This window comes from Cololabis saira, chromosome 14 (assembly GCF_033807715.1).
Source record: "Cololabis saira isolate AMF1-May2022 chromosome 14, fColSai1.1, whole genome shotgun sequence".
In the NCBI taxonomy this organism is placed as follows: domain Eukaryota; kingdom Metazoa; phylum Chordata; class Actinopteri; order Beloniformes; family Belonidae; genus Cololabis; species Cololabis saira.
In genome coordinates this window covers 28,375,034-28,399,566 of record NC_084600.1, presented here as the reverse complement: position 1 = coordinate 28,399,566, position 24,533 = coordinate 28,375,034, and the positions used below count along the sequence as shown (strand labels likewise).

The 24,533-nt window shown below is 44.8% G+C and overlaps 1 protein-coding gene across 3 annotated transcripts; it reads right to left on the bottom strand.

Annotated features, from left to right (window-relative positions):
• Positions 1-1,039: 1,039 nt before the first annotated feature.
• On the bottom strand, positions 1,040-23,566 carry emsy (EMSY transcriptional repressor, BRCA2 interacting). 3 transcript variants are annotated; one of them, XM_061740307.1, is made up of 21 exons: positions 23,381-23,566; positions 20,074-20,182; positions 19,753-19,852; positions 19,567-19,641; positions 19,259-19,434; positions 18,941-19,096; positions 16,876-17,135; positions 16,567-16,798; positions 14,478-14,693; positions 14,242-14,391; positions 13,919-14,092; positions 13,694-13,830; positions 13,428-13,601; positions 12,628-12,720; positions 10,685-10,895; positions 10,103-10,270; positions 8,742-8,900; positions 8,190-8,317; positions 5,446-6,039; positions 3,452-3,856; positions 1,040-1,896 (listed from the first exon to the last, which is right to left on the bottom strand). In XM_061740307.1, the coding sequence occupies exons 2-21, from the start codon at positions 20,177-20,179 to the stop codon at positions 1,714-1,716; spliced, it is 3,897 nt and encodes a 1,298-aa protein (XP_061596291.1). In that variant the 5' UTR covers positions 20,180-20,182; positions 23,381-23,566; the 3' UTR covers positions 1,040-1,713. The 3 variants fall into 3 exon arrangements, with proteins under 3 accessions (XP_061596291.1, XP_061596292.1, XP_061596293.1); XM_061740308.1 differs by having other exon boundaries at positions 3,452-3,853; XM_061740309.1 differs by lacking the exon at positions 12,628-12,720.
• Between the last annotated feature and the right edge of the window lie 967 nt (positions 23,567-24,533).

The following is a 24,533-nucleotide window of genomic DNA, read 5'->3' as shown; positions in this document are numbered from 1 at the left end:
AAAGTGCTTCCACGTTTTCACTTTGACTTTGTCAAATAACCTTTGCTTTATTACGTTGTTCATCTTAGGCGTCATTCAGCTTCTTTTCTGAGTTGGACAAAATTCGTTTTTATTTTTTATCGTTTTGTTGTGACCTTGGAACCGAAAGAGGCGCTTCCATTTTAACAGGAAGTGAAGTACCAGGTCTGAGGTTAGCGTTTTCCTTCAGCGCCTGGACGCTTCTCCTGAGGACCCATGGTGCTTTGCTTTCTGTATCCCATTCACGTTCGGTTTCTTTGCCGCGTGACAGACCAGTCGTCTGTGTTGGTGGGTTGTACGGTGTCGGCCGGACCTCTGGAAGCGACTCAGGGTTCAGGCGGGATTTCAAGAACAGAACCATGACCGGTTTAAACGTATTGCTGCCTGAGGGCCCGGATATCACGAGCATTGACTGCCGGCCTCGTCCCGCACAGAGATTCCTTCAGATTCTCTGAGTTTTTCCATGTTTTACACCGTGGATGGTGAGATCTTAAGGATCCTCTGCCCCCTTTTACACCCAGTCACGTTACTGACCTGTTGATAAACCATGTAGGTCGTCAAATCCAGTTGTTTTTGATCCGTGCGATTCGTTTTTTTAGTCTTTTTTGCCGAATTGGCAAATATTTACAACGTCTGATATGTTGTTTACCTTATACTGAGAATAAAACATGGCTTCATGAGATTTGCCTTTTCTTTTTTTTGATTTTACAAAACATCTCATCTTTGTTAGAATTAAGGTTGTAGAGATTTTCCTTTTTATTAATCATGAAAGCTTTACTTCACCAATATTAACTCTTCATTCGAGTTCTCATTTAAAGATGTAAACAGAGGGAGTTTACTTTGGAGTCTTTTTTTTAATGGAAGAAACATCTAATCATTTTGCTTTTTTTTTTTTCCTCCAACCACTAAAAGTATAAAATGTACTTGTGGACCTTTTGTGCAGAACTCATCAGCTTTAACAGTAGAAAAAGAAGCAAAAATAGACACATACTTCCTGAAATTCTGAATGCAGCTTTTTGAATATTATTTTACAACAAAATGTACTTTATTTTCCTTCTTTTTTGTTTTGTTACACTCTTGCAGTTTTTATGATACAAACTTCCGTCCTCCAAGACTCTCCTGGTCCTGGTCTACGTCCCTCGGGGAAAATTCGCTCCTCTCCGGGTTTGTGCCCACTTCTGAAAACTCAACCTCCCAAAAGTGCCGGAAAGTTTTCAGCTACAAAGTCAGTCAGAACTAAATTCATATTAACTGATGAAAAAGATCTCTTTTAACAAACAAGCTGCTCTGTACAAGCGTGAGGACAACTGCTGATTAACTTTCTGAAATGACGGATATTGGACCCAAAAAAAACCCAAAACAAAAAGACCTCGAGGTGAGTGTGTAAATGTGTGAAATGTCTGGTGAGTAACACAGTTATCAGTCTGGAGGCTCGTACGTCTGCAGAGGCTGCTGTCCAGCCGTCTGGGGCTACATCTCGTCCTCTCGCCTCACTCCCACACCAAGCAATAAAAACCACATGTGCTGCGAGTCAGGAGGAAAAAAGAAACTAACAAACTAATATTTTACACACAAGAAAGAAAAACACCAGCTAGAGTTCATCCGCTGGGTCTGAGGCCTCAAACAAATTATCAGTCTGCTGGTTCAAAGTGAACAAGAGCCCCGCCTGCTGTCAGTGTCTCTGGCGCGGCGCTGCTACGGCCGGTTGGGGGGGCTGGCGGCCGCCGCCTCGTCGTTGCTGCTGTCCACCTCCTGCTCCATGGGGCTGTCCTCCTCCAGCTGCTGGCTGGTGAAGTTGGTGATCTCCAGGAAGCCGCTGGGCTCCACCACCACGTTGGACTGGCTGGAGTCCGGCAGGATGGAGTACTGAGGGATCACCTGCAGACAGGGTGGGACACGTGCACGTGAGCCGACAAGGACTGGCGAAGCGGCCAACAACTACACACCGTCCCGACGTAGAAGAAAAGTCAAAAGCGCCTTACAAAGAAAGCAATAAAAGAAAATATGAATAAATAAAGTTATTTTGCTCCTATTTGTACCACCGTTTGTGGTGGTGACAGTCATTTATCGTTAAGAAGAAGAGAAAGAAAGAAACAAAAGTTGGACTTAGAGTGGATCAGCTCTGCAAGTCTGTCCTAGTCTCCGATCTAATCCAGCACCAGTTATCTACTGCTGGGAAAAAAATCCCGACCCGTTCCAGTGTCCAGGAGCTCGTCTTGTATGTTTGAAAAGGAGCTTGAGAGACGCTCGGCAGCAGCCTCCGACACATCCAGGTTAACTTCCCCCTCGTTTCCAGTCTGATCAAATGCTAAGCAGCTTTTATACCTGGAAGTAACAACTTCTGGTTCAAAATCCCCGTCTATGTCAAACCTCTGCAAATAAACATTAAACAAAATGACAGAAACCTTAACATCGGCCTCTGGGAAGATCCTGCAGGAAGGATTTCATCAAGCCTGTGCGCATGTGAGACATGCACGCACCACCTTACCGATGGATTTGTACCCTTTCATCCACGACGGCTGCTTTTGTTTAAAAAAAATAAATCCTAATTGCTTTTTTTCAACTTGTATGAATGAAGCGGAGGTGGAGCAGCGTCGGCCTCTGCAGCTCGTGGGACCGGCGGAGCCTCTGGGAGCCCAGAGCGTCACGATTCACCCGCGTCAGAGCTTCCTGTGGCGTCCCCTGTCAGTCTGTGACATCTCCAGTTAGGAAGGTCACCACTTTCACTCAGTTTACTGAACGTTCTCCCCATTTCTACTACTGTCATTAAGCAGGTGCTTTTATCCAAAGCGACTTACACCATTTGTGGATCAATTAGGGTTAAGGCTTGAACCTGGGATCCTTCAGACTCAAGCCCACTTCAGTAGACTATCACGCCTCGTTTCTTTATCGGTGTGTTGTTACGTTTCAACCCAGTTGACATCAGTGAAGTACGAAGTTCCTGCTCCAAATGAACAAGAACTAAAAAGGAGCTTCTTTTTTTTTTTTTTTTTTTAAACAAAATACAGAAGATGTCTGAGCTGTTAAGTACTTGCAGGTTACACTAACTGGGAGTTAACGTTTTTCATATTACTTCCATGCGTTTTAAAAATAAAGGCTAGTGACAAATCACAGGAAAACTCAAGGTGACGTGTTTTTACAAAGCACCGGGCTGCCAGAACACCTTGGTTTTGATTCTGCAAATCTTGGGAAAGGCTGCCGCTCATCTGAGATCGCCTAAAAAAATTCTCAGAAACAAGGTATGCTTTTAATTTGGAAACATAACCATCTTCTCCCCTGGGTGCAGTGTGAAGGATCTCCACACAACTCCCAGATAACATTGCTAATAAATCACTGATTTCCGCTTTCAGCGGGGATGTCGGCATGTGACGGACACACCGACGAGCGCAGGCCGCGACTTATGAGCTGCATCATTCTGCAGAAAGAAACTCGCCTCGATGACTTCCAGGTCGTCTTTGCTCCTCTGAGCTGCGAGTGCCTGCATGCAGCTGAACTGCTGGGGCTTGGCGTGGGAGCGATGCACGCCCACCTCCGAGCTGCTGATGAACTGGCCCGAGTCCAGCGTGCCTGACACGGCCTGGACCTCCAGGGTTTTTCCCAGGGGGCCGCAGTCGCTGGAGGAGTCCACCACCATGGGCTCCGTGCTCGGATCGATCTCCGCCTCCATCATGGAGATCTTCAGGATGTCAGACACCGAGGACTTGTCCCCCGAGGGCCCCGAGCTGGACTCTGGGATCCGCTTGGCCGCCGCCTCGCCACTGCTGAAGACCGGGGACGGGTGGTGAGAGCTGCCGAAGGTGATCTTGGTGACGGTGGCGCTCTGCGTGATGATAGGCTGCTGCAGCGAAGAAGGGAAATACAAAACATGATCACGTCTTTCAGATCGTCCATTTTACTTACTCTTCATGTCAGAAAATGTCATTGTTTTATGTTTGATTCATTGAACTGGTTGCAACCCAAATCTAGACTGCAATTTCACTGGCTTCAGTTCCTTTTTAAATGTGTTTATTTTCACTGTCCTCCATATTTAAAAGAACTCATTATTCCATATAACTCTCCATACTCACTCAGACATATGAATTTTCCTTTTTTCTTTGTTCCTAGAATTTTAAAAGAGGTTGGGAAAAGATCATTTTATTTTAAAGCTCCATCAGATTGGAATAATCTTCCCCTCTTTTTGCGTTCTATTACCTCTTTTCATTGTTTTAAGTTAGCAATATTTTCTTATCTTAAAACAAATTGCCTATGTTTTTAATTTATTTATGTATTTTTGTGTCCTTTTTTCTATTTATTTTTATTTATTTATTTTTTTAAATTTTCTCTCTGTTATGTTATATTTATGTAATTGTTTCGGTTATTTAATTAGCCTACTTTGTAACTAGACTTATGTGTGTAGGGGTTGTGTGTGGGAGGGGGTGAGCAAGATGTCTGTGTTTGTTTTATGTCATGTATGTCTGTACTGTAATGTAATATATTGTAATGTTGTATGTTTTATGGGACCCCCTTGAAAATGAGATGTTACATCTCAAGGGGCTATCCTTTAATAAATTCTAAAAAAAAAAAAAAAAAAAAAAAAAAGGGCAGAAACAACGGCTCCGAAACAGCTTCATCAACACAACCTACATCCGTGTGTTTGTTCAAGGCAAACATCAGCAGTGATTTACGGCATCAGGCAGGATGCTGGGAAACCCCAGAACTGCTCGCACACTAGTTACATCATGTTACTCAAGAGGGACAGACGTGCACGCGTGTCAGCGCTCACCGAGCACGGACCGCTGCTATCAGCTGCTTCTGGGAACTTATTCAGGGTTGAACCGGTGGAGGAAAATAAAACCAAAGAAGAACTCACTAGTCCAATTTAAAGTGATACATAAGGTGCACCTTTCAAAAGCAAAACTGTCTAAAATATATCCACAAATTAACCCCATATGTGACAGATGTAAATTGGAGGATGCAACATTAATCCACATGTTTTGGCTCTGTTAAGTTAAAGGGGTATTGGAAGGCTAAGCTCTCTCCACGGGGTTAACAGTTAAAATCCACCCAAACCCTCTGTTATATTTGGGATTATTCCTGACGGGATGAAGCTACTTGTAGGGGGACACAAAGTAATCGCTTTTACCACCCTTCTGGCACGCCGCCTCATACTTTTGGGGTGGAAGGAGCCGTCCCACCCTCAGTTTCCCACTGGATGAGGGATGTGCTGTCAAATTTGAAACTGGAGAAAATCAGGTTTCTCACTCTGGACATTTTTGTTATACAAACATATGTTGTAAAATTTCAGTAAGCAGAGTAAGCCTAACATCATTGAGTGACAGCAGGGGTAAGGGAAGTTCGCTGTGGGGAGGGAAAGTTTAATGTTTTGTTTATGTGAAAGTGAAAATCAATAAAAAGAACTATGAAAGAAAGAAGAAGAACTCCTCTCACCTGACTGGGCGCAGTCTTCTCCGTACTGACAGGGTGGCGCGGCTGCAGGGGCGGAGGGTGGTGCGCCTGCAGGGGAGGGGGGTGGGACATGGGCGTGTGCAGGGGCCTGTGATGGGAGGTGGGGGCTTGCTGGAGCTTGGGGAGCTGTGGCGTCAGCGGCGGTTTGGTTGGCGTGGTGGGAGTCGTGACCTTTGCCGGAGCCGGGGCCGGAGCCGGAGCAGCCGCGGGAGCCGGCGGTAACGTTTGCACTTTGGGCTGAGTTTGCTCCCGTAGTTTAGGGACTTTCTTAGTCAGAGGCGGAGTGGAGGCGAAGGTGGAGGTGGAGGAGGGAGGCTGGCTGATCTGAGGCTTGCTCTGCAGCTGCAGCGGCGGCGGCGGCAGAGGCGGCTGCTGGACGGGTGTGGAGCCCTGGCGGCTCGGCTCCATCTCTGCCTTGCTCAAAGTTGGCGGCTGAGCTGCTGCGGACTGAGGCGCTTGTTTGGTGGGATCTAACGCTGGTTGGATGGAGCGATAAAACAAGCCCGTCTGGGGGTCCAAGGTGTCGCCCTCCAGCTCGCCCACCTCCAACGTGCTCTCGGTTTTACTGTCTGAGCCCTGAAACCAAACAGAAGAAGTTACCACGCGGGCAGCGACAGGACGTCAGCACCTAGAGACCGTCAGATTTTCTTTTCAAACGTCCATTTTAATCACATTTCTAGCTGAGAGCCGGTTAAAAACAGGAAGAGTTGCTGTAAACTTTCAGTAAAAGAGCCCAACCAGCCAAACGGCACCTGGAGCAGGACCTGGGATCCAAGGATCCAACAGCATCCGTTCAAAACATTAATACCACACATGCACCAATACATTCGGTCAATAACTGTCCACATAAACCCAGAAATAGTTCAGTTACTTACTGTGACTCTAAATGTTCAGTCAACATATGATACAGTCTCACATCGACTGACACCTCCTGAACTGAATCGGATCAAAATCATATCGAGGCAGATTCTGGGAACGTGGAGCCATCCAGTTAACTGATTGGATGACCGGCGCCCTGACCTTTACTGTTACACGTTGCCCCCCCGTGGCCTCCAGTCTCACGCTTACATGCTGCACCTTCAAGCTAAAACGAGGCTGGTGTTGAGAACCAGCTCAGAAGAACACATTATTGATGGACTACATCATGAGATCAGATGTCGTGGCAGGAACATACGAGTTATTAGCTAATACACGTGCACGGTCGGGGCGGGTTTTCATTTGGCATTTATCAGCCATTAATAAATAACTCTTCTTTGGGGTTAAAGTTCAGCTGGCATCATGCTAAGCGCTATAAGGACTCTGGTGTAATATTTACTGGATGTATACTGTATTTTCTGGACTATAAGCCGCACCCACTTTTATTTTAAAAAAAAGATATGCAAGTCGCAGATATTTATGTTGTTAGATTAGATATTTACTACATGTACAGAACGATTTTGAACTGTAAATGATGTACATGTTTGTACCTAAATAGATCCTTTCCTAACAGTGTCTTTTAACACGGCAGCAACTTTGCTGATTAAAACTGGACTGAACCAAGAGAAAATAACCGGTATTTATTTATCTATTTATCTGTTTGAAATCTGCTTCTACTTCTATCTGCTAAAGAAGAAGTAGCGTATTCTTCTTTGCATTTATTTTGTCTTAGTGTTTATTCTCATTCCGGTTAGCACTCCCCCTAGCGGTGGAAGAAAAATCCACAGAATAGCCGCACCTTTGTATAAGCCGCATGGTTCAAAACCTAGGAAAAAAAGTAGCGGCTTATAGTCCAGAAAATATGGTAGTTTAATTAACAAGAACAACTAACACCCGTTATGTTTCTGAACGCGGCCACAAAGAAAGAGGAAGGAGCTGCTAGAACAGACAGATGAAACCATTCATGTTAAAACCAGAATTTTCTTTAGGAACGCTGGAGCTGATGAATGACCCATAACCGGCCCATGAATGGCCCATAAAGGATGTAATTCCGTATTTAAATCAGCGGTAATCAATGTCCGGGTCAGAAATTCTCGGTGGAGGCAGATTTTCCAGGAGCTGAGCTTCTTTGATGTTTCCGATGTGTAATCTAATAACAGACTAGACCCCGAAGGAGTGCAGAGAAAATTCCAGGTGAGCCAAACAGGTATATACACCTGGAGCTTAAATTACACCATTAAAGACAAGTCTGAGAAATGTTTACATAACAGAAGTGTTTTGATGAAGATGAGCGGTGTATTGTGGACTTGTGTCCCTGATCAGCTGTTCGCTAAGAATCCATCTTCAAGACTCCTGATCACAAGACAAAGACTTGATGCAGAAAACCGTCCCATGATGTCTGAAGTGGCTTCGGGGCGAGCGTGCTGGGCCGGGTATTCATGTCACGTCCTACAGAAACTGTACTGGCGCCTCGTTTGAAGCATCATCTTTCACGAGTCCCAGAAACGCCACTTCTCCTCAAACACACTGAAACTGAGCTTTCAAAACGGAGAAGAAAATAAAACTCAAAAAAGGTTCGTACCGATTGATAATCCTGACACATGCAACTTAAAACCTGCATTATCACTTTGTTAACTATTCTTTTGCCAGACTTCTATCAAACTCAGTCACATAAGATTTTAGAACCTTATTTAGAGATAAAAAATAGTTGGGTGTTTTATTTTATTTTTTTAAACCTGATCAATAAACAAAGACTCAATCATTTCCTTTGATTTGTGAACACACAAAGTCCTGCTGTGAGGAGCCCTCACCAGGTGCAGCGCTGCAGCCGCTGTCGGCATGGGAACCGGTTTGGTTACTATGGTAGGCTTCCCTGGCGGCTGATTGGAGGACATGACCGCATCTTCCTCCACCGGGGACGTTCCCACTCTGGATTTACCTGCGGTGGAATCAAAGTCAGATGAGAGCCCTGCAGGCATGACAGGATGCACGCAGGCGCACACACACACACACACACACACACACACACACACACACACACACACACACACACACACACACACACACACACACACACACACACACACACACACACACACACACACACACACACACACACACACACACACACACACACACACACACACACACACACACACACACACACACACACACACACGCTCGAGTCACAACTGTCCTCAAAACGATACCACAAAAGCAGAACGAAAGCGGAAGCACGCTTGGCGCGCCTCGTCTGACGTCTGGGTTCTTCCCCTGAACTTGTCAGCAAACAACCAGAATGAGGAAGAGGACGGTGTGTGATGTCTCTGGACGGGTGACTCCACCAGAACGGAGTGAGGTACCTGCTGTGACGTGCTCCGTGCTGGGCTCCGCCTCTGAGGTGGAGGGCCTGGGGGACTCTGGGCCGGGCTTCTTCTCCTGGGGCAGCGGGATGGGCACAGCCATCTGGCTGAGATCGATGGTGTGCTGCCGGGGTTTGGCATCCGTGTTCTCCTTCACCGCTGGGGGGGACATGTGGGGTCAATCAATCTGTCTTCAACAGTTCATACTGACGGGTGCCTGGTCTTCAGTTAGGTGCTAAGCTAAACTGAACTAATCCTACAAGCGCGAAGACACTTTAGTCACACTGGCCTGTGGGGGTCTCCAGGCACCAGGTAGGAAACTGGTTCCAGGCTGAGCAACCAGTTTCAGATCCACCAGGAAGTAGTGGTGGCTGGTGAGCGGCTGGAGACCAAACCGGAGCGGTTTCATACAGCAGGATACTGAAAGCTTGTCTAGTCTTTGCTTAGTTGGAGCCTTCACATCTCTGCATCTCAACGCGGATAAAACGCCCCAACAGGCATCAGGAGTGATGCGGTATGACCAACGAGAAGAGGATCAGCAGGTTTGTTTTTTTAAAACTCTGTTTCACCAGAAGCCGATGCACCAAACACTTCGGGTCTGCCGACTGCTCAGACTTTCTTTCTTTAAAAGGCAGTTAGGAGCTGATCTCTGTCCCGTGGGGCCAAGATCGACCCCCGTATTCAGACTCTGTACTGAAGCATGTGCAAGTAAAAGCAGACTATAATCCTGCAGCCAAAACCAGGAAGGTCTGGTTAATAAAAGCCTGTTCATATGCATGAATATTAGCTTATTTAATGTAATTGAATAAGTTCATTGAATAAGTTGCAGTTGGATTCTTTAAATTCTTTTATTTTGAAAAACTAAATAGAGAGGACTATCTTAGAATTGATGCTATTTTTAGCAGCAACACCTGGAAACCACAGGACTTTCATCTTCAGGGGATTTTCCGTCAGATGCTGGTGACTGACGATGTTGTTCTGCACGACCTGCATACGAGTCCTCGTAGCTTTAAACATTTCTGCTCTAAAAATCCTCTCTCTCCGTATTAACTGAGCCTGTTTCACAGGTTCACTGTCAAATGAGTTTACGACGAAAACCATTATGGGTCTCAGCTGTTCCTGAAAGACTGGAAATATTTCTCTGGAAGCAGGTTTTTAACAAATATCTCCTGACAGAACAAAGACTGGAGGAACAGATGGAACCCCGGAAAGATCAAATGTTTCTGTACCCCAAATCATATAAACAGGAAGGATAGCTTTCCATGGATGGAAGGATGGAAGGATGGATGGATGGATGGATGGAAGGATGGAAGGATGGATGGGTGGATGGATGGAGGTCCTTCCATGCTGTAAAAGCTCACCTGCAGTCTGCTGAAGCTCCAGAATGGCTTTGATGGTTGTAGTGGCGGACTGGACGTCTCCTCCGGTCACCTCCTGGTAGATGATGGTCGGAGCCGACTCCACAGCCACTTCCTGTTCGGTCCAATCCTGCTCTCTGGAGGACACCACGTGCACTACAGGCTGTGGTTCTGAGGGGCGACGGAAACGAAAAACACTTCAAGGACTGTCGCTGCCTCCCAAACATGGATCGGGACGATCTGGTATCAACGGCAGCGCTGTTGGGAGACTTTTCCACCACACTAGTGGGCCGATGTTTGAGACAGTTGTTTACATTCTTCTCCTCACCCTGGACCCCTGACTGGTTCGGACTCTGCCATTTTTGTCTAACTAATCAATTTAGCCAACTACTTATGTGCGGAGAAGGAGAAGAAACTGAGGAGGTTACAGTTGCTTTTCTGCAAATTTGTGTTCATAACAATAATAATGTTTTATACACATGTCAAAGCACAAAAACACACCTCTTAGCTTTTCCTTTCAAACCCATGTGTCCTGGCTAATCGTTCCCCATCTTCAAATCACAGAAGAAGAAAACGGACGTGTACCCTGAGTGGCGCCACGCACGGTGTCGCTGGTTGAGCTGGCGGCCTCCGTGACACCGCTGCCGTTGTCCTTGGCCGACCCGTCCTGGCCCGAGGTCTGACCTTGGCTGACCTCTGCAGAGCGGGTCACCTGCTGCAGCGTCTCGGTGACCAGCTGCCTCGTCTGCTCGCTCACCACCGCCGTCTGGAAGACCGGCTTCGGCTTGATGAGAACCTGGAGGGAAGCCGAGAAGATCTAAGAGGTTCAGAGTCTCCCAGAGCGTTTTATCAACTGGCTCGCCCTCCTGCACACTGGTGTAAACCCGACTCTTTACTCTGCATTCTGGCTATTTGTTCGGTTGCCATTTGTTTTTGTTTTGCAGATGCTTAGCATTAGAGGCATCAATTGAGGACTTTTTTTTCCAATTCAAAAGATGTTTGAAACTATTTTTACCTTCTCAAAGCAGCCGGGACAAACTTCTTAGATGAACACACCCATCATGCTTAATATCCATTCCTATTTATTCTATATCTTTTCTCATATTATTATTTTTGAAGGGGATTTCTTCTTATTAAAAACTGATTAAAGACCAAGAACCTGAAACAAAACCTGCATAAACTCACATCTGGGACGTTGGGCAACAGAACGAAGTTGCCTCAAGTCTCGCTTGCAGGAGGTTTTTTATAAGCTAAAAAGGACCTTGAACGCCAAAGTCTCCTTAGATCATCAAATTTACACGGCTCTCGTCTGTGAACGTTAACATTTGCACTTCTTCCTGCTTTGATGCACTCTCAGTAAAAAGGTCATGATTGTGTGAAAAACTGTTTTCAGTAACATGGTGCCGTTTTCGTCACTGAAAGTGTTTTGATGCAGTCTGTGCTCAAGCCAACTTAAAAACAAGTTCTTCAGATAGACGTCACGGTTTATGCAGATTTACTTGCGTGCCGAGTTAGAACTGCAATGAATCATCCTCAGCGGTGTCTGATACGGCACCAAGCATTTACCTATAATTTCCCCCCGATGACGGAAGACTGAAACTCAACTCAGGTTGATCAGACTGCAGAGATGAGTCGGAGCTTCAAATAATGACATATGACTTGTTATTATTTCAGCTTGATCGGTTCAGCTTGATCTCATCTGAGCTAGAAAAGGTGTGTTTTTCTATGTTGTGTGTTTTCTATGTCAGGTGTTTTCTATGGCATCAAAAACATTCAAGAATAATTGTTATCATTCACTCCTCAGTGCTTTCAGCCAAATGACAAAATGACACCTGAGAACTCACCTGATGGGATTTTCCCTGTCAGAATATAAACAACCCTGGTTTCAATTTAAATTCCCCAGTAAGATTTAAAGGCATATGCTGTAGTAATGGCAGCAGAGATGGGATCTGGCCTGTGTTTACTGTATTTAGCTGCCATTCTGACATACTTTCCAACAAAGCTGTGAAGGGGACTTCATAAGCTGTCTGTTAAGTTACAAAACCCAAAGAAAGAAAGAAAGAAAGACAGAAAGAAAGAAAGAAAGAAAGAAAGAAAGAAAGAAAGAAAGAAAGAAAGAAAGAAACAAAGAAAGAAAGAAAGAAAGAAACAAAGAAAGAAAGAAAGAAACTATCAAGCTCTTCACCCTTATTTTATCACAAAACACAAACAAAAGCAAACACAAAACCAAAATCAAATGTATAAAATGAGGAAAAAAAGAAAAAAAAGGTGTACGATATAAGACTTGAGCTGCTCAACAGTCCTGGGTTCTGGACCTGGACCTTCTACTACGAACCCATGCTGTCGTGATACATCCAGTATGAGGTCTAGCGTTGTCTTGCTGAAAGATGCAAGGTTTTCCCTGACAAACAACAACAAACAAACAACAACAAGAACCCCCGTCCTGATGGCAGCGTACGCTGCTCTAAAACCAGCTTTGACTTTTCCTTTCCAGATGTGAAAACAGCACGAATGCACGCCACCCAGACCTGTGGCATCCCATGTTGATGTGCGGTCCTGTCCGGTACACACAGGAACTTCTTCAGATTCTCTGCATCCTTCGGTAACATCATATACTGGAACTGAAGAGACAGTTTCACACTAAGAAACATCATCTGATATTGTCTCACAATTTGTAGATGCAGTGTTTTTTGCTACATTGGTGAACCTCTGCCCAATATTACTTGTGAGGGGCCCCGCCCCCCTAAGATGCTCCTTTAACACCTAATCACACCTAATCATGGCACAGATGCGTTGCCAGAGTGGTTTCAGTCAGTTTCTCCAGGCGTTTCCCTTTTGGAGCCACTTTTCTAGCCTTTTGTTGCACGTTCCCCAACTTCTGTTGTGACATCGTATGTTGCTACCATCATGTTCAAAAGGTTGTGTTTTTCACTTAATGGTAAAACGTCTCATATTGAACTTTTAATACACCCATTTGCTGAAGACGTGGGAGGTAAAAGGGAGAGGCTCCAGAGTTAAGCGCTGAAATCTACAATATTTGCTCGTCTGCCAACTCAGCATATCAGATACTACTCACGTAAAGAAGAGAAACAAAAATTATTGTTTAGAAAATGAGCTGTTCCCTGGAGGAAACTCCTTTCTCTTATCTAGCTTTGCCCTGACACACTGACGTGCTCCTCTGCACAACATTGTGGTTGCTGTCATCCAGCTGATCACATGAACATGCACTTGATGTGTCTAAACGCTCACGGGGTAAACTTAGCGGCCTGTGGTTAACCAGGAACCAACACATCCACATCCTCATTGAGATGTCGTAACCCGGTCTCACCTGTGTCTTGCCCTGCTGGCCGTAGACGATCTTGGTGGGGATGATCTTGGTGGCGGTGGACTGGGACCCGCAGCTCATGCCTTTGGGCTGGGTGACGATCATCTTGGTGATGGGCCTGGAGGCGGTGATGATGGCTGGTTTGGTCCCCTGGACCGCCTGCAGGCTCTTCTCTCCCTGCATCACACGCAGCAAACGCACAGCACGCTTTAGCGGAGTACACCCGAAATTAAGCCATTTCTTCCAGAAGAAGCTCTGCAACAACTGACCCCGGCGTTTAAAAGTGTGGTGACCACGTTCTTGCCCGGCAGTCCCTGGATGGTGGCTCCTTTGCCTGAGGTTTTCTGCACCACGATCACGTTGGGTTTGGAGGTCATGGGGATGGTGGTGATCTTTGTTGTTGTGCCTGCAGCGGAAGGAAGACTTTTTTCAGTCAGAGAAACATCTGATCAAACGATAGAGGGAGGTGTGCAGAGCTGATGACTTGGACTCACCCGAGACGATGTTGCTGCTGATGATCTTCCCGCCCAGTGTGGCCAGAGACTTGGGTACCACAGTGATGATGCTGCCGCTGGTGGTCTTGACATAAGTGGCGCCCCCACTGGAGGCCGATATCCTGGCGCCGATGTTGGGACTAACCGCGGGCCTCGTGTATGTGGTCTGAGTGGCTGCACGCACAAAGGTAGAGTCAGCGGCCGGTGCTATCAACACTTAAGAGTGATTTTTAAATTAAAGTGATCAAGTTTCAGTAAACAACCAACAGCCCTTTTCACACTTTGAAGATCTAAAAAAGAAAGGAAGCATCTTAGATCCCAACCTGTTGGCTGCGTGACCAGCTTGGTGGTCATGATAGCACCGTTGCTACTGACGACCATGATGGGTGAAGAGCTGCTGCTGGACAGAGCCACGGATGAAGGCTTGGGCAGGATTTTACTGGGCTGCACCTGCTGGGTGATGATCTTCACCCCTGAGTGGATACAACATTGATTCAGAACAGCAGGAGGACCCAGAAACACTGCAGCGTCAACGTTGGGACATAAAGGTGACACTCACCAGACTCTTGTTTGATCTGAATGGTGGGTTTTGCTCCCGAGGGGTTGGTGGTGGTCTGAACTTGACTGACAGCAGCTCCTAAAGGCGAGCTCTGCTGCAGCTGTTTAGAGGACTGCTGTTTGGGGAACTGGGCCAGGATCTGGGCGGGGGAGCCCACGAGGGTCTTCGGGGAGGGAAGTCTGGCTGAAGCAACCTTCACCCCGCCTGTGGAGCCACCTGCAGGAAAGGACAGGGACAGCAGAGCTGGTTTCAGACGTTGTGATGCTCAGAGTTGCTGGTCTGTTCAGCTTAGACTTGTTTAAAAGCCTGAAAGTCATCTCCCTTCATGTGACTGATGGAAATCACTCAAAATGTAGCTTTATTATCTATTTAGTATTGTGTTTTGTCTAAATATTTAAAGTATCAGCTTATTTATCTCAGATCCCCAGCCACTCGAAGCAGTGAGGATCCCACTTTAGATCACCTAACGACTTGTTGGCTAGATTGAGGCATTTAAACATTTTTTGACTACTTGCTTTTGTGCTTTTTCTTTCTTCTTAAGCAAAAATTGGACAAACCCATGTAGTTTTTGGGCAGACAGTTGACAGTGCTGCACTAAGGAAACAGGGTACTTCTCATCCACAGTTAGCCCTGGGCAATGAGGGGCAACAGTTCGGTCTGCTTTTGCAGGCTGTTCCAGGTAAACATAGCTACATATTTAAGGGCTCTTTTCTCAGCTTGGCCCGCGCCTTAGGCTCGGTCAACAAAAACACATTCTGGGGCTGAAGGTGTGTCGGCCTGTGTGATACATACAGAAGTTTGTCTTGCAGCCCACCAAGAATAGATGTATTAATAAAAACATGCCACTATTTCAATCTGCCTGCTGATGATGAACACCGTCCACACTGATCAAACACAGCGATGAGTTTGGGCTTTGAGGGGCGTGATAAACTGCCTCCAGAGCGCTCAGACATTGAGATGCACATAAATCCCACCCCCGTGGTCCAGGCCCCGACCTGCCTCTTTTAGGCTCTGGATGAAAGACAAGACTTACTTCTGAAATAAAAACATCAGGGTTTTAACCCGGTTCTGCGCTCAAAGCACCAACGATGGGCGACCCTCAGTTAAAAAGCCTAACCCTTTAACTCAAGTTGAAGTTTGTGGTAAAGCTGATTCAAGTTTCCGGGTGTTCCTGTCAGCTTTAAAGGGAAAGTTCGTTTTTTTACAACCTGGACCTTATTTCTGACATTTTTTATGGTCGTATACTCACCCAGGCAAATTTGGTGTCATTTGGAGTCCTTCGGAAGATATTAGGGGGTTTTTTGCGAGCCGCTTCTCCATATAACGGTAGCGCATGGGGGCACAGCGGGACACAGACAATGCAGCGTCTAAATAACACATGATTGCCGCGAAACTCTTAATTTCTTTAATGAATCACTAGATCTGCTTCCAGGACCTGTTGTCTTCATCCGGGGCTGTCTGTGTAACAAATAAATCAGTTTGTAAACAAGACCTCTGACATGATGACGTCATCTCTGTGCGCGCGTCCCAGACACAGCTCTGTGTACAGCTGGAGTTCACTACTGTTAGTTTACTGTTAGTTATTTGAAACATGTATGAATATTTGTCAAATTATGAGGTTGTGGACGACGACTTTGAATATGATGGACGTCCTTACCGTTTTGAGCCAGAGTATACGGCTGAAGAGCTCACTGAACGGAGGACAGAGTGCGCGCACAGAGATGACGTCATGAGTTCAGAGGTCTTGTTTACAAACTGATTTATTTGTTACACACACAGCCCCGGATGAAGACAACAGGTCCTGGAAGCAGATCTAGTGATTCATAAAATAAATGAACGAGTTTCGCGGCAATCATGTGTTATTTAGACTCTGCATCGTCTGTGTCCCGCGATGCCCCCATGCGCTACCGTTATATGGAGAAGCGGCTCGCAAAAAACCCCCTAATATCTTCCGAAGGACTCCAAATGACACCAAACACCTCTGGGTGAGTATACGACCATAAAAAATGCCAGAAATAAGGTCCAGGTTGTAAAAAAACGAACTTTCCCTTTAAGAACGTCCACGGGACACTGCAGAGGAGGGGCTTACACTGCGTTACGGTAGACATCACCACTGACGGGGTGGAGGAGACCACGGTGGTCACGGCGATGGTGTTGGGGGCGGAGCTGGAGCTGGCTGGGAAAACCACTGTCTGCTTCTGGGTGGGCGTGGCCAGAATGGAGGAGGAGCCCAGCCTGGACACGGCCGCGTTGTGCATGTGAGACTTTGACAGGATGTTCGGCACAAAATTGGAGCTGGGAGAAGTGGTCACGATGATCACCTGATCAAATACAAGAGGCTTCAGTGGTGGAGACGGGCGCGCTGAGGAAACACGAGGCACGAGGAAGCGTCTCTCACCTTCTGCGTGGTGGCGCTGGTTGTTTGGATGGTGGGCTTGGTGAAGGTGATCTTGACGGGGGACAGGTGAGGCGGCAGGGAGTTGGCGATGCTCTGCATGATGTTGCTCATCTTGGGACTGCCGCTCACCGGCACCGTGATGCTTTTGGACACTGTCGGCGACACTTTGGTCACCTCCTTCAGCATCACCGGCGACGAGCTGGACGAGTTTGTGCGTCTTCGCTTACGAGGCTTCTCGTCTTCATCAGAACAACTAACACCTGACAGAAACAGAGGCGGAGGTTGAGGATCTCAGGGGAACAACGTCAGGGGAAACACATGTTGTTGGTTTACTTTTATATCATTTGACCAATAAAGGATGGTTGAAACAGCCATTGTTTTGTTGAACCAACAGTTTAAGAACCAAATCAATTAACTTTTAAGACAAACTTACGTTTTTAGTGTTAATATGGAGATGCTCGTATCTCCAACCTCAACATATCCCGAGACAAGCTGCGTTATGGAAAGATAATTCTGAGTAGTTTAAAGACTAAAGTGTGGAGAAGATGTCTGGACCAGTGACCCCACAGGTAATACGGGTTTCTACCTAAACGTACAGCAACTCCACTGCTCTGGACTGAAGACAGTCCTACAGTGCCCCCTTCAGGCCACTCAGAAGAACAGAAATTATTTATAAAAAAAAAAAAAAGAACAATTTTGCTGCACACTTGGGAAAACTGGGCGGGGATCCTCCCAAGTACTTTTATTGTGAAGGACACTGAACATCCGTGTTATGATAAGTACAGTGTGGAGTGTCAATGTCACCTGACAGGAGCTTTACTTCACTCTCTGGGTTCTTGTTTTGCAGAGTGAGAATCATAACCTTTTATTCTGCTTCTAATTCCGCTGGAGAGGAAGTAAAAATGAACATTAGCTCTTTGTGGACGGACGAGCCAGCGGCGCAGGTCGCGCCGCTCTCACAATCAATGTTTGTCGGTGTGATGATTCTGCAAAGTGCAGTAGTGTGAATTACCGACGGGGAACAGAAGTGGTTTAACGAGGATGGGTTTTTTTCCACACCGATATAATGAGGACTCACAATCATAAACTGATTTCTTTAAGTAATATGTATCTGAATGGAAATAGGCTGACAGACCTACGTACCTAACATGGACGTGACTGAGGAGAGATGATAGCACTAAGGAATTCCCAACAAGCCTCTAGACTCCACAATGAATCTGGATCATAATTAGACTGCAGCCTGAGAGTGAATTTATCTGTAATCAGTTAAAAGCTTTGTCCTAGGATAAATACTTGTTTTATTCTCTCTGTAAAAACTGTTAATTGCATCTTTCCAGAAATGTTATCATTTCAACAGAATGCCGGGTTCATGCCGTACGCTTGTTGCAAAGCTATGAGACCTGCTTAATCTTGGACTGGTTGATACTTCTGCAGAAGAGCTACACACGGTGGCATTTATACTTCTGCGTCAGGGGTGGACAACATTGGTCTTCGAGGGACACTGTCCTAGGTGTTTTAGATGTTTCTCCTGCTTTAACACACATATTCAAATTAATCAACTCGTCATCAAGGTCTGGAAAAGTCTGTTAATAACACAGTCATTTGTGTCAGGCGGGGATGAAGCAGGGAAACACCTCAAACCTGCAGGACAGCGGCCCTGGAGGACTGAAGTTGCCCACTTCGTTCTGCGTTACTGTTTGTGTCACTCTGTCATTACACCTACAAGCACTAGGTGGCAGTGAAGGTTCATTTCTGCAGTGCCAAGTTTTCTTTTGTTTACTTCTTCTATGTGGCTCAGACATGGCAACGGACCAAAAAATGTATTTATTGGAGCTGATAAATGTTGACTATCAGACATTTTTACAGACATTGCAGCAAACTCATGCCAAAGCACCAAATAGAGAGCACTCCCATTCTCATTGTATACTGGATATGCCAGGACAATATAGGCTTTTACTTTACTTTAAACTATCGTTCTAGCTGACTTGAGAAATAGAAGGAAGAAATAGCAACAGGCAATTCTGAAATAAGGACGAACAAATCAACCAATCACATTCCCACTCACTCTTCACGTAGACGGTGCTCCCGCTGGGCAGCACTACCAAGTTGGACGAAGGGCTGGCAGGTCGTGGAGACTTCACTGTGGCTCCTATGGGTCCGCTTGGTGCTGCAACACCGGTGGAGGTAGAGGTGGTGCTTGTGTAGGAGTAGCATACTACTACTGCAGGGAGGACATCAAACACTTCATTTTACAGCATTTAAAAAGCAACCGTAGGCCAGTAACATCACCCAAATCTCAGCGTCCAAGGAGTCTCATTTTTGACTCTAATAACTGAGGTTCTGAAAGGTTAAATGTAAATTAATATCGATTTTACGAGCTTACCTTCTTTGTTTCCCGTTTCAGCCGGCAGCAGAAGAGAGGCATTCTGATTGGCTGTTGCACTGGCCACCGCGTTAGCAGTAACTGTGAAGGCCGTCTGAGGGACCAGCCTCGGCATCAACGGGACGAGCCGGCGTCCTTCAATGGACCACTCAGACGAGCTGTTGGGCCCCGACATGCTGAAAGAGACGCAATACAGTTTTCATCTCCTTAGAGCAGCTATAGTTAGAGAAAATAACTCTCTGGTAATAATACATCCCCAAGTTTTACATTTGGTAAAGTAGTGCACACATTGAATGTCACAAACTTACTGGTATGCAATGGTGGTGAGCCGTTCATCGTTGACAGCCCTGCGGACTTCTGCGCGATGGCGCTCCGTTGAGATCCTGCGAGGGTGATGAAGGTGAGGAAGGTAGTTTTAAGAACAGAAAAAACTCTTCCAGATGTTTAACTCCCACTCAATCTGCTAGATCTAGTAAGTTTTCTGAAACAGCTACCCAAGGATTTTGGTGAGCTCTCCCAGCAGATCCTTCTTATCCTTGGTCAGGTCTCCTTGGGCTCGCAGAGCACTGATGACCCCGGCATATGCCTCCAGCTCTGGGAATAGAAACTCAAACTTCAGACTTATTCATCAAGGAAATACCTACACATCTATGAATGACATGACTAACCGTGAGTATTCATGTAAGCTAGTTTGGTTGTGTTTAATATACAACTTATGACAGTTTTGTATCAACAGCATATTTTATATGAATGAGACATGAAATGAAAAGGCACATTTTTTTTTTTTTACTCATTTTTGCATCCTTTGCTCTTACCCAGTTTACGGAGAATTCGTTTGCACTCATCCCTGCCCAGGTCAAGGATGGTGGGCCACACCACCGGCATGGTACCAGTCAGAACTGGTTTCTCCAGCTGAATCATTGGCTGAGAGGGGAATCAACAGGAACCAGGGTTAAACACACTTTCTATCAGGCATCCTGATACAAGACGACTGACTTGGGAACGCCTCTATATTTGTTAGACTTTACTAGGCTGCCGTCTTCATGACCCAAACGGGGGACAGTAATAGGGATGTGATGGTGATGAAAGGCTGTATGGAGCCAAAAGCCTTTTATCAGATGAATCAACTTCACTCTTGATTTTTAATCGGTTGACTGGAGCATCCACCTATCATCCATCAACTTTCTATATCCTCTCTTCAATCATATTCAGTAAATTATTATTTAAAAACAGACAAACAAACACTGCAAGACTGAGTATATCCCATTAGGACATCCGGTGTTGACTCTCTACTGAGTGTAGTTATACTCATGCAACACACCAGATTTAAATGTGTTAAAGAAGTCTAGTAGTCGTAAAAGTCTTTCTCACTACATAACCAACTACAGCAGGGCTGGCCAACCCTGGTCCTCGAGGGCCCCTATCCAGCAAGGTTGTGATGTTTCCCTGCTTCAGCACAGCATGATAAAAGTAGCTGTGTCCCATACAGAATTGTCTAGACATTTATGACAAGGTGATGATGCTGATTAATTTGAATCAGGTGTGAGGAAGCAGGAAACATCTAAAACATGCTGGATAAGAGTTCTTGACCAGGGTTGGCCACCCCTGACCTACAGCATCAGTAGTACCCTGCACTTGCTTCACTGCTTCCTACTTAAAATCAGCTTTAAAATACACGGCTTAATTCCATCAAAACAATCAAAAACATATCTGAGAAATGGACTTGTTACATTGTCAAACGGTCCAGCAGTACATTATTAGCTGAAGCTACTTTTAGGCATAACTGCAAAAGTGCAGTTTAAGATCCTGATCCTAAAAGGCCCTGAAGCTGGCGGTGACGCAGCAATCTTTTATGTCGGAGGATGGCAGGCTGCAACCAGGAAGAAACTAGGAAGAAAAGAGTTTGCAAAATAAACCTTACAAACACAAATGTTGCTGAGGTTAGCTGAGCTATCGTGGAAAAAAATTCTAAACATGCAAAGAGAAAATCTCAGAATTTCTGACTTTTAGAGTCCAGTATGTTTTAGATGTTTCGCTGCTTCCGCACACCATGATAAAAGTAGCTGTGTCACCAACAGAGTTGTCTAGACATTTATGACAAGCTGATGATGACGATTAATTTCAATCAGGTGTGAGGAATCAGGGAAACATCTAAAACATGCTGGATAGGGGGCTCTCTAGGACCAGGGTTGGTAACCCCCGACCTACAGCATCAGTAGGACCCTGCACTTCTGCACCCCTCCCTGCTTCCTACTGAAAATCAGCTCTAAAATCCTCTTCAATCATATCCAGTAAATTATTATTTAAAAACAGACAAACAAACACTGCAAGACTAAGTATATCCCATTAATACATCCGGTGATGACAACACACCAGATTTAAATGTGTTAAAGAAGTCTCACAAAAGTCTTTCTCAGCACTACATAACTAACTACAATGGTCAGCGGTGTAATATTCAGTATGTGAAGCGTATGTTATTCTCTGAGTATAAAGAAAAATGGGCCAATGACATCCGGCATAAACCGAAACTTAGAACTTACCGGTTGATGAAGAATATTTATTATCCTGAACCTTATGCGACTTTACCCCTTGTTTTACCCCCTGGATAGATCAAAAAGATCATTATGTGCTCAGTTGCGAACTGGGATTCTCCCTCTGGCTATAGAAACAGGTAGGTATAACTCTGTTCCTGAAGAGGAAAGATTATGTAGTGTTTGTGATTTAAATGTTATTGAGGATGAACTTCATGTTTTGTTCTATTGTCCATTATATGATGAAGCCAGGAAGTTTTTATTTCAGAAAATGCAAGATTGTAAACCTGAGTTGTTTTGGACTGAGGATGATGCTAAATTGGAATGTTTTTTTAAAGAAGAGGTTTTCTCTATAGCTACCTTTATAAAGAGAGCCTGGAAACAGAGAAAGGACAAAATATAACGTTCTGCGCATGTTCGTTCCAAGAGCCAACACTGAACTTGGGAAAAAAGCCTTCAGTTACGCTGCTCCCCGGTCATGGAATCACATACAGAACGATCTGAGATTACCTGATCTGATCACTCTGGGGGAATTTCGATCAATTTTAAAGGATCGAGAAACTAGTTCTCTTGGGCAATGTGCTTGTTTTTAATTCAAATGGTGCCAAAAAGTTTTCAAATGATATGGACCCGTTTATGTTGTATGTAATTTGTGTTCCTGACTACAGTGTGTGATTGCTGTTTGTTGTTTTTTGTTGTGTTTTCTGTTGTAACTTATGCTGCCCTCTTGGCCAGGTCGCTCTTGGAAAAGAGATTTTTAATCTCAATGAGTCTTACCTGGTTAAATAAAGGATAATAATAATAATAATAATAATAATAATAATAATAATAATAATAATCTGTAATGTATAAGTGGAATTTATAATTTTGTGTTTGTACGCAGCTGATGTTTGTTTGCTGGCGTAGTGTATCCGTGTCTTGTAAGCCCTTATAGGCTGGAACCTTAGAGGTGTATGACACATTAATAAACAATTCATTCATTCAGCATCAGTAGGACTCTGCACTTGCTCCACTGCTTCCTACTGATGCTTATACTGATACACGGCTTAATTCCATCAAAGCAATCAAAAACATATCTTAGAAATGGACTTGTTACGTATTCAAACAGGCCAGCAGTACATTAGCTGGAGCTACTTTTAGGCACAAGTGCAAAAGTGCAGTTTAAGAAGCCAAAGGCAAACAGAGCTGCAGGTTCCCCTGGTGTTTTTGCTCCTATATAAACATAAACTATGTTTATATACAGCACCGTCGGGCCTGGTTCACTCACATGCCCTCTGAAACGGCAGAAACTGGGCGGATATTGTACAAAAAACTAATATAACGAACACTGAAGCTCAACAAAGAGCTGTTTTCTGCAGGGATCGAGAATTTTTCCTCCTCAGCCGCTGCACTGTTGAAAATCACGGGCACCGTTGAAATATGGCACAAAACAACCCGTGCACAGCCAACAGTGGTGCCAAGGTTCACCCCCAGCAGGTGAGGGAGGTTTAGGAGCCGCGGGGGACAAAGAAAACAAGTAAAAATAAAACACTGCGATGTTAGCAACGTTAGCTTAGCTGGGGAGCTACTACTGACACAAATCACGACTTACCGTTTATTAACAGCAACATCAAGGGAAACCCGAGGTCCACATGGCCCACCGGTATTTATCTAGTCTAGCTCCCCCATCGAGAGGCAATTCTCGAGTAGAAACAGAGAAGAAACGAGATGTAAAGCCACAAAGTGATCGAATGTTTACAAAGATGTTTCAGTGTTTACGTTGCCTGCCAGGCCTGCAGACGGACAGCTTCTTCTTCGTCTCCAGACGTCACGCTCTTCTTCTGCTCTACAGGCGCCGTGCTGCCGCCTAGCGGTGCAATACCGTCATTACCGTCTGTCCACTGAATAGAATAGAGGAGAAAAGAATAAGCTTTATTGGCCAAATATGAACATGCCAGACAGGGAATTTGTTTTCGTTTTTTTTCGCTCACTGAACCCAGATTGAAATAGTTACAAACTGTAATAGACAAATGGCTCTTATTAACTATTAACTACTTATTAACTATTTGTCTCATCACCTTTTTAGTCTCTCTCGGTGCAAAATAACAGAAATGCCCCCCTTTTCTTTTTTTACAATCTTCCCTACAAAGTACTGCTTCTTACCTGTATGTCATTCAATGCTTTATGAGTTAAAAAAAGGTCTCCAATGTAAACAAGTGTAATGCTTTCTTGGAATAATGCCTTTTAGTTTGACTTTATCAGCGAATCTGTACTGTCATGAAACTGTACCTGATCCTACACAATTCTTCTAATAAATTCTTCAATAAATCAATCAATCAATCAATCAACACATATTCATTTGTTTGTTTATTTAATTGGATCCATTAGCTGCCACCACAGTGGCAGCTACTCTTCCTGGGGTCCACACACAACAAAACATCACATAAGACATAATAAATCAACAAAACGTAAACACAATAAGACATCAACAAAACATCACATGAGACACAATAGATATCATGTCTGACAAAACATAAAAACAATAAAAACAAGTAAAGCAAACATACAAAAACAATGCAAGACATAAAAACAAAACATAAAAAACAAACGGTATGCTTCAAATTAAAACAAACTAAAGTACACTAAAACTAACCATCACAATACATCACATTCATTTGGATTCAAATGAATGTGTTTTTTAAAAAGTTTTTTTAAACTTGCCTTAGTCGGTGCTTCGATAATCATAATTGGTAACTTGTTCCATA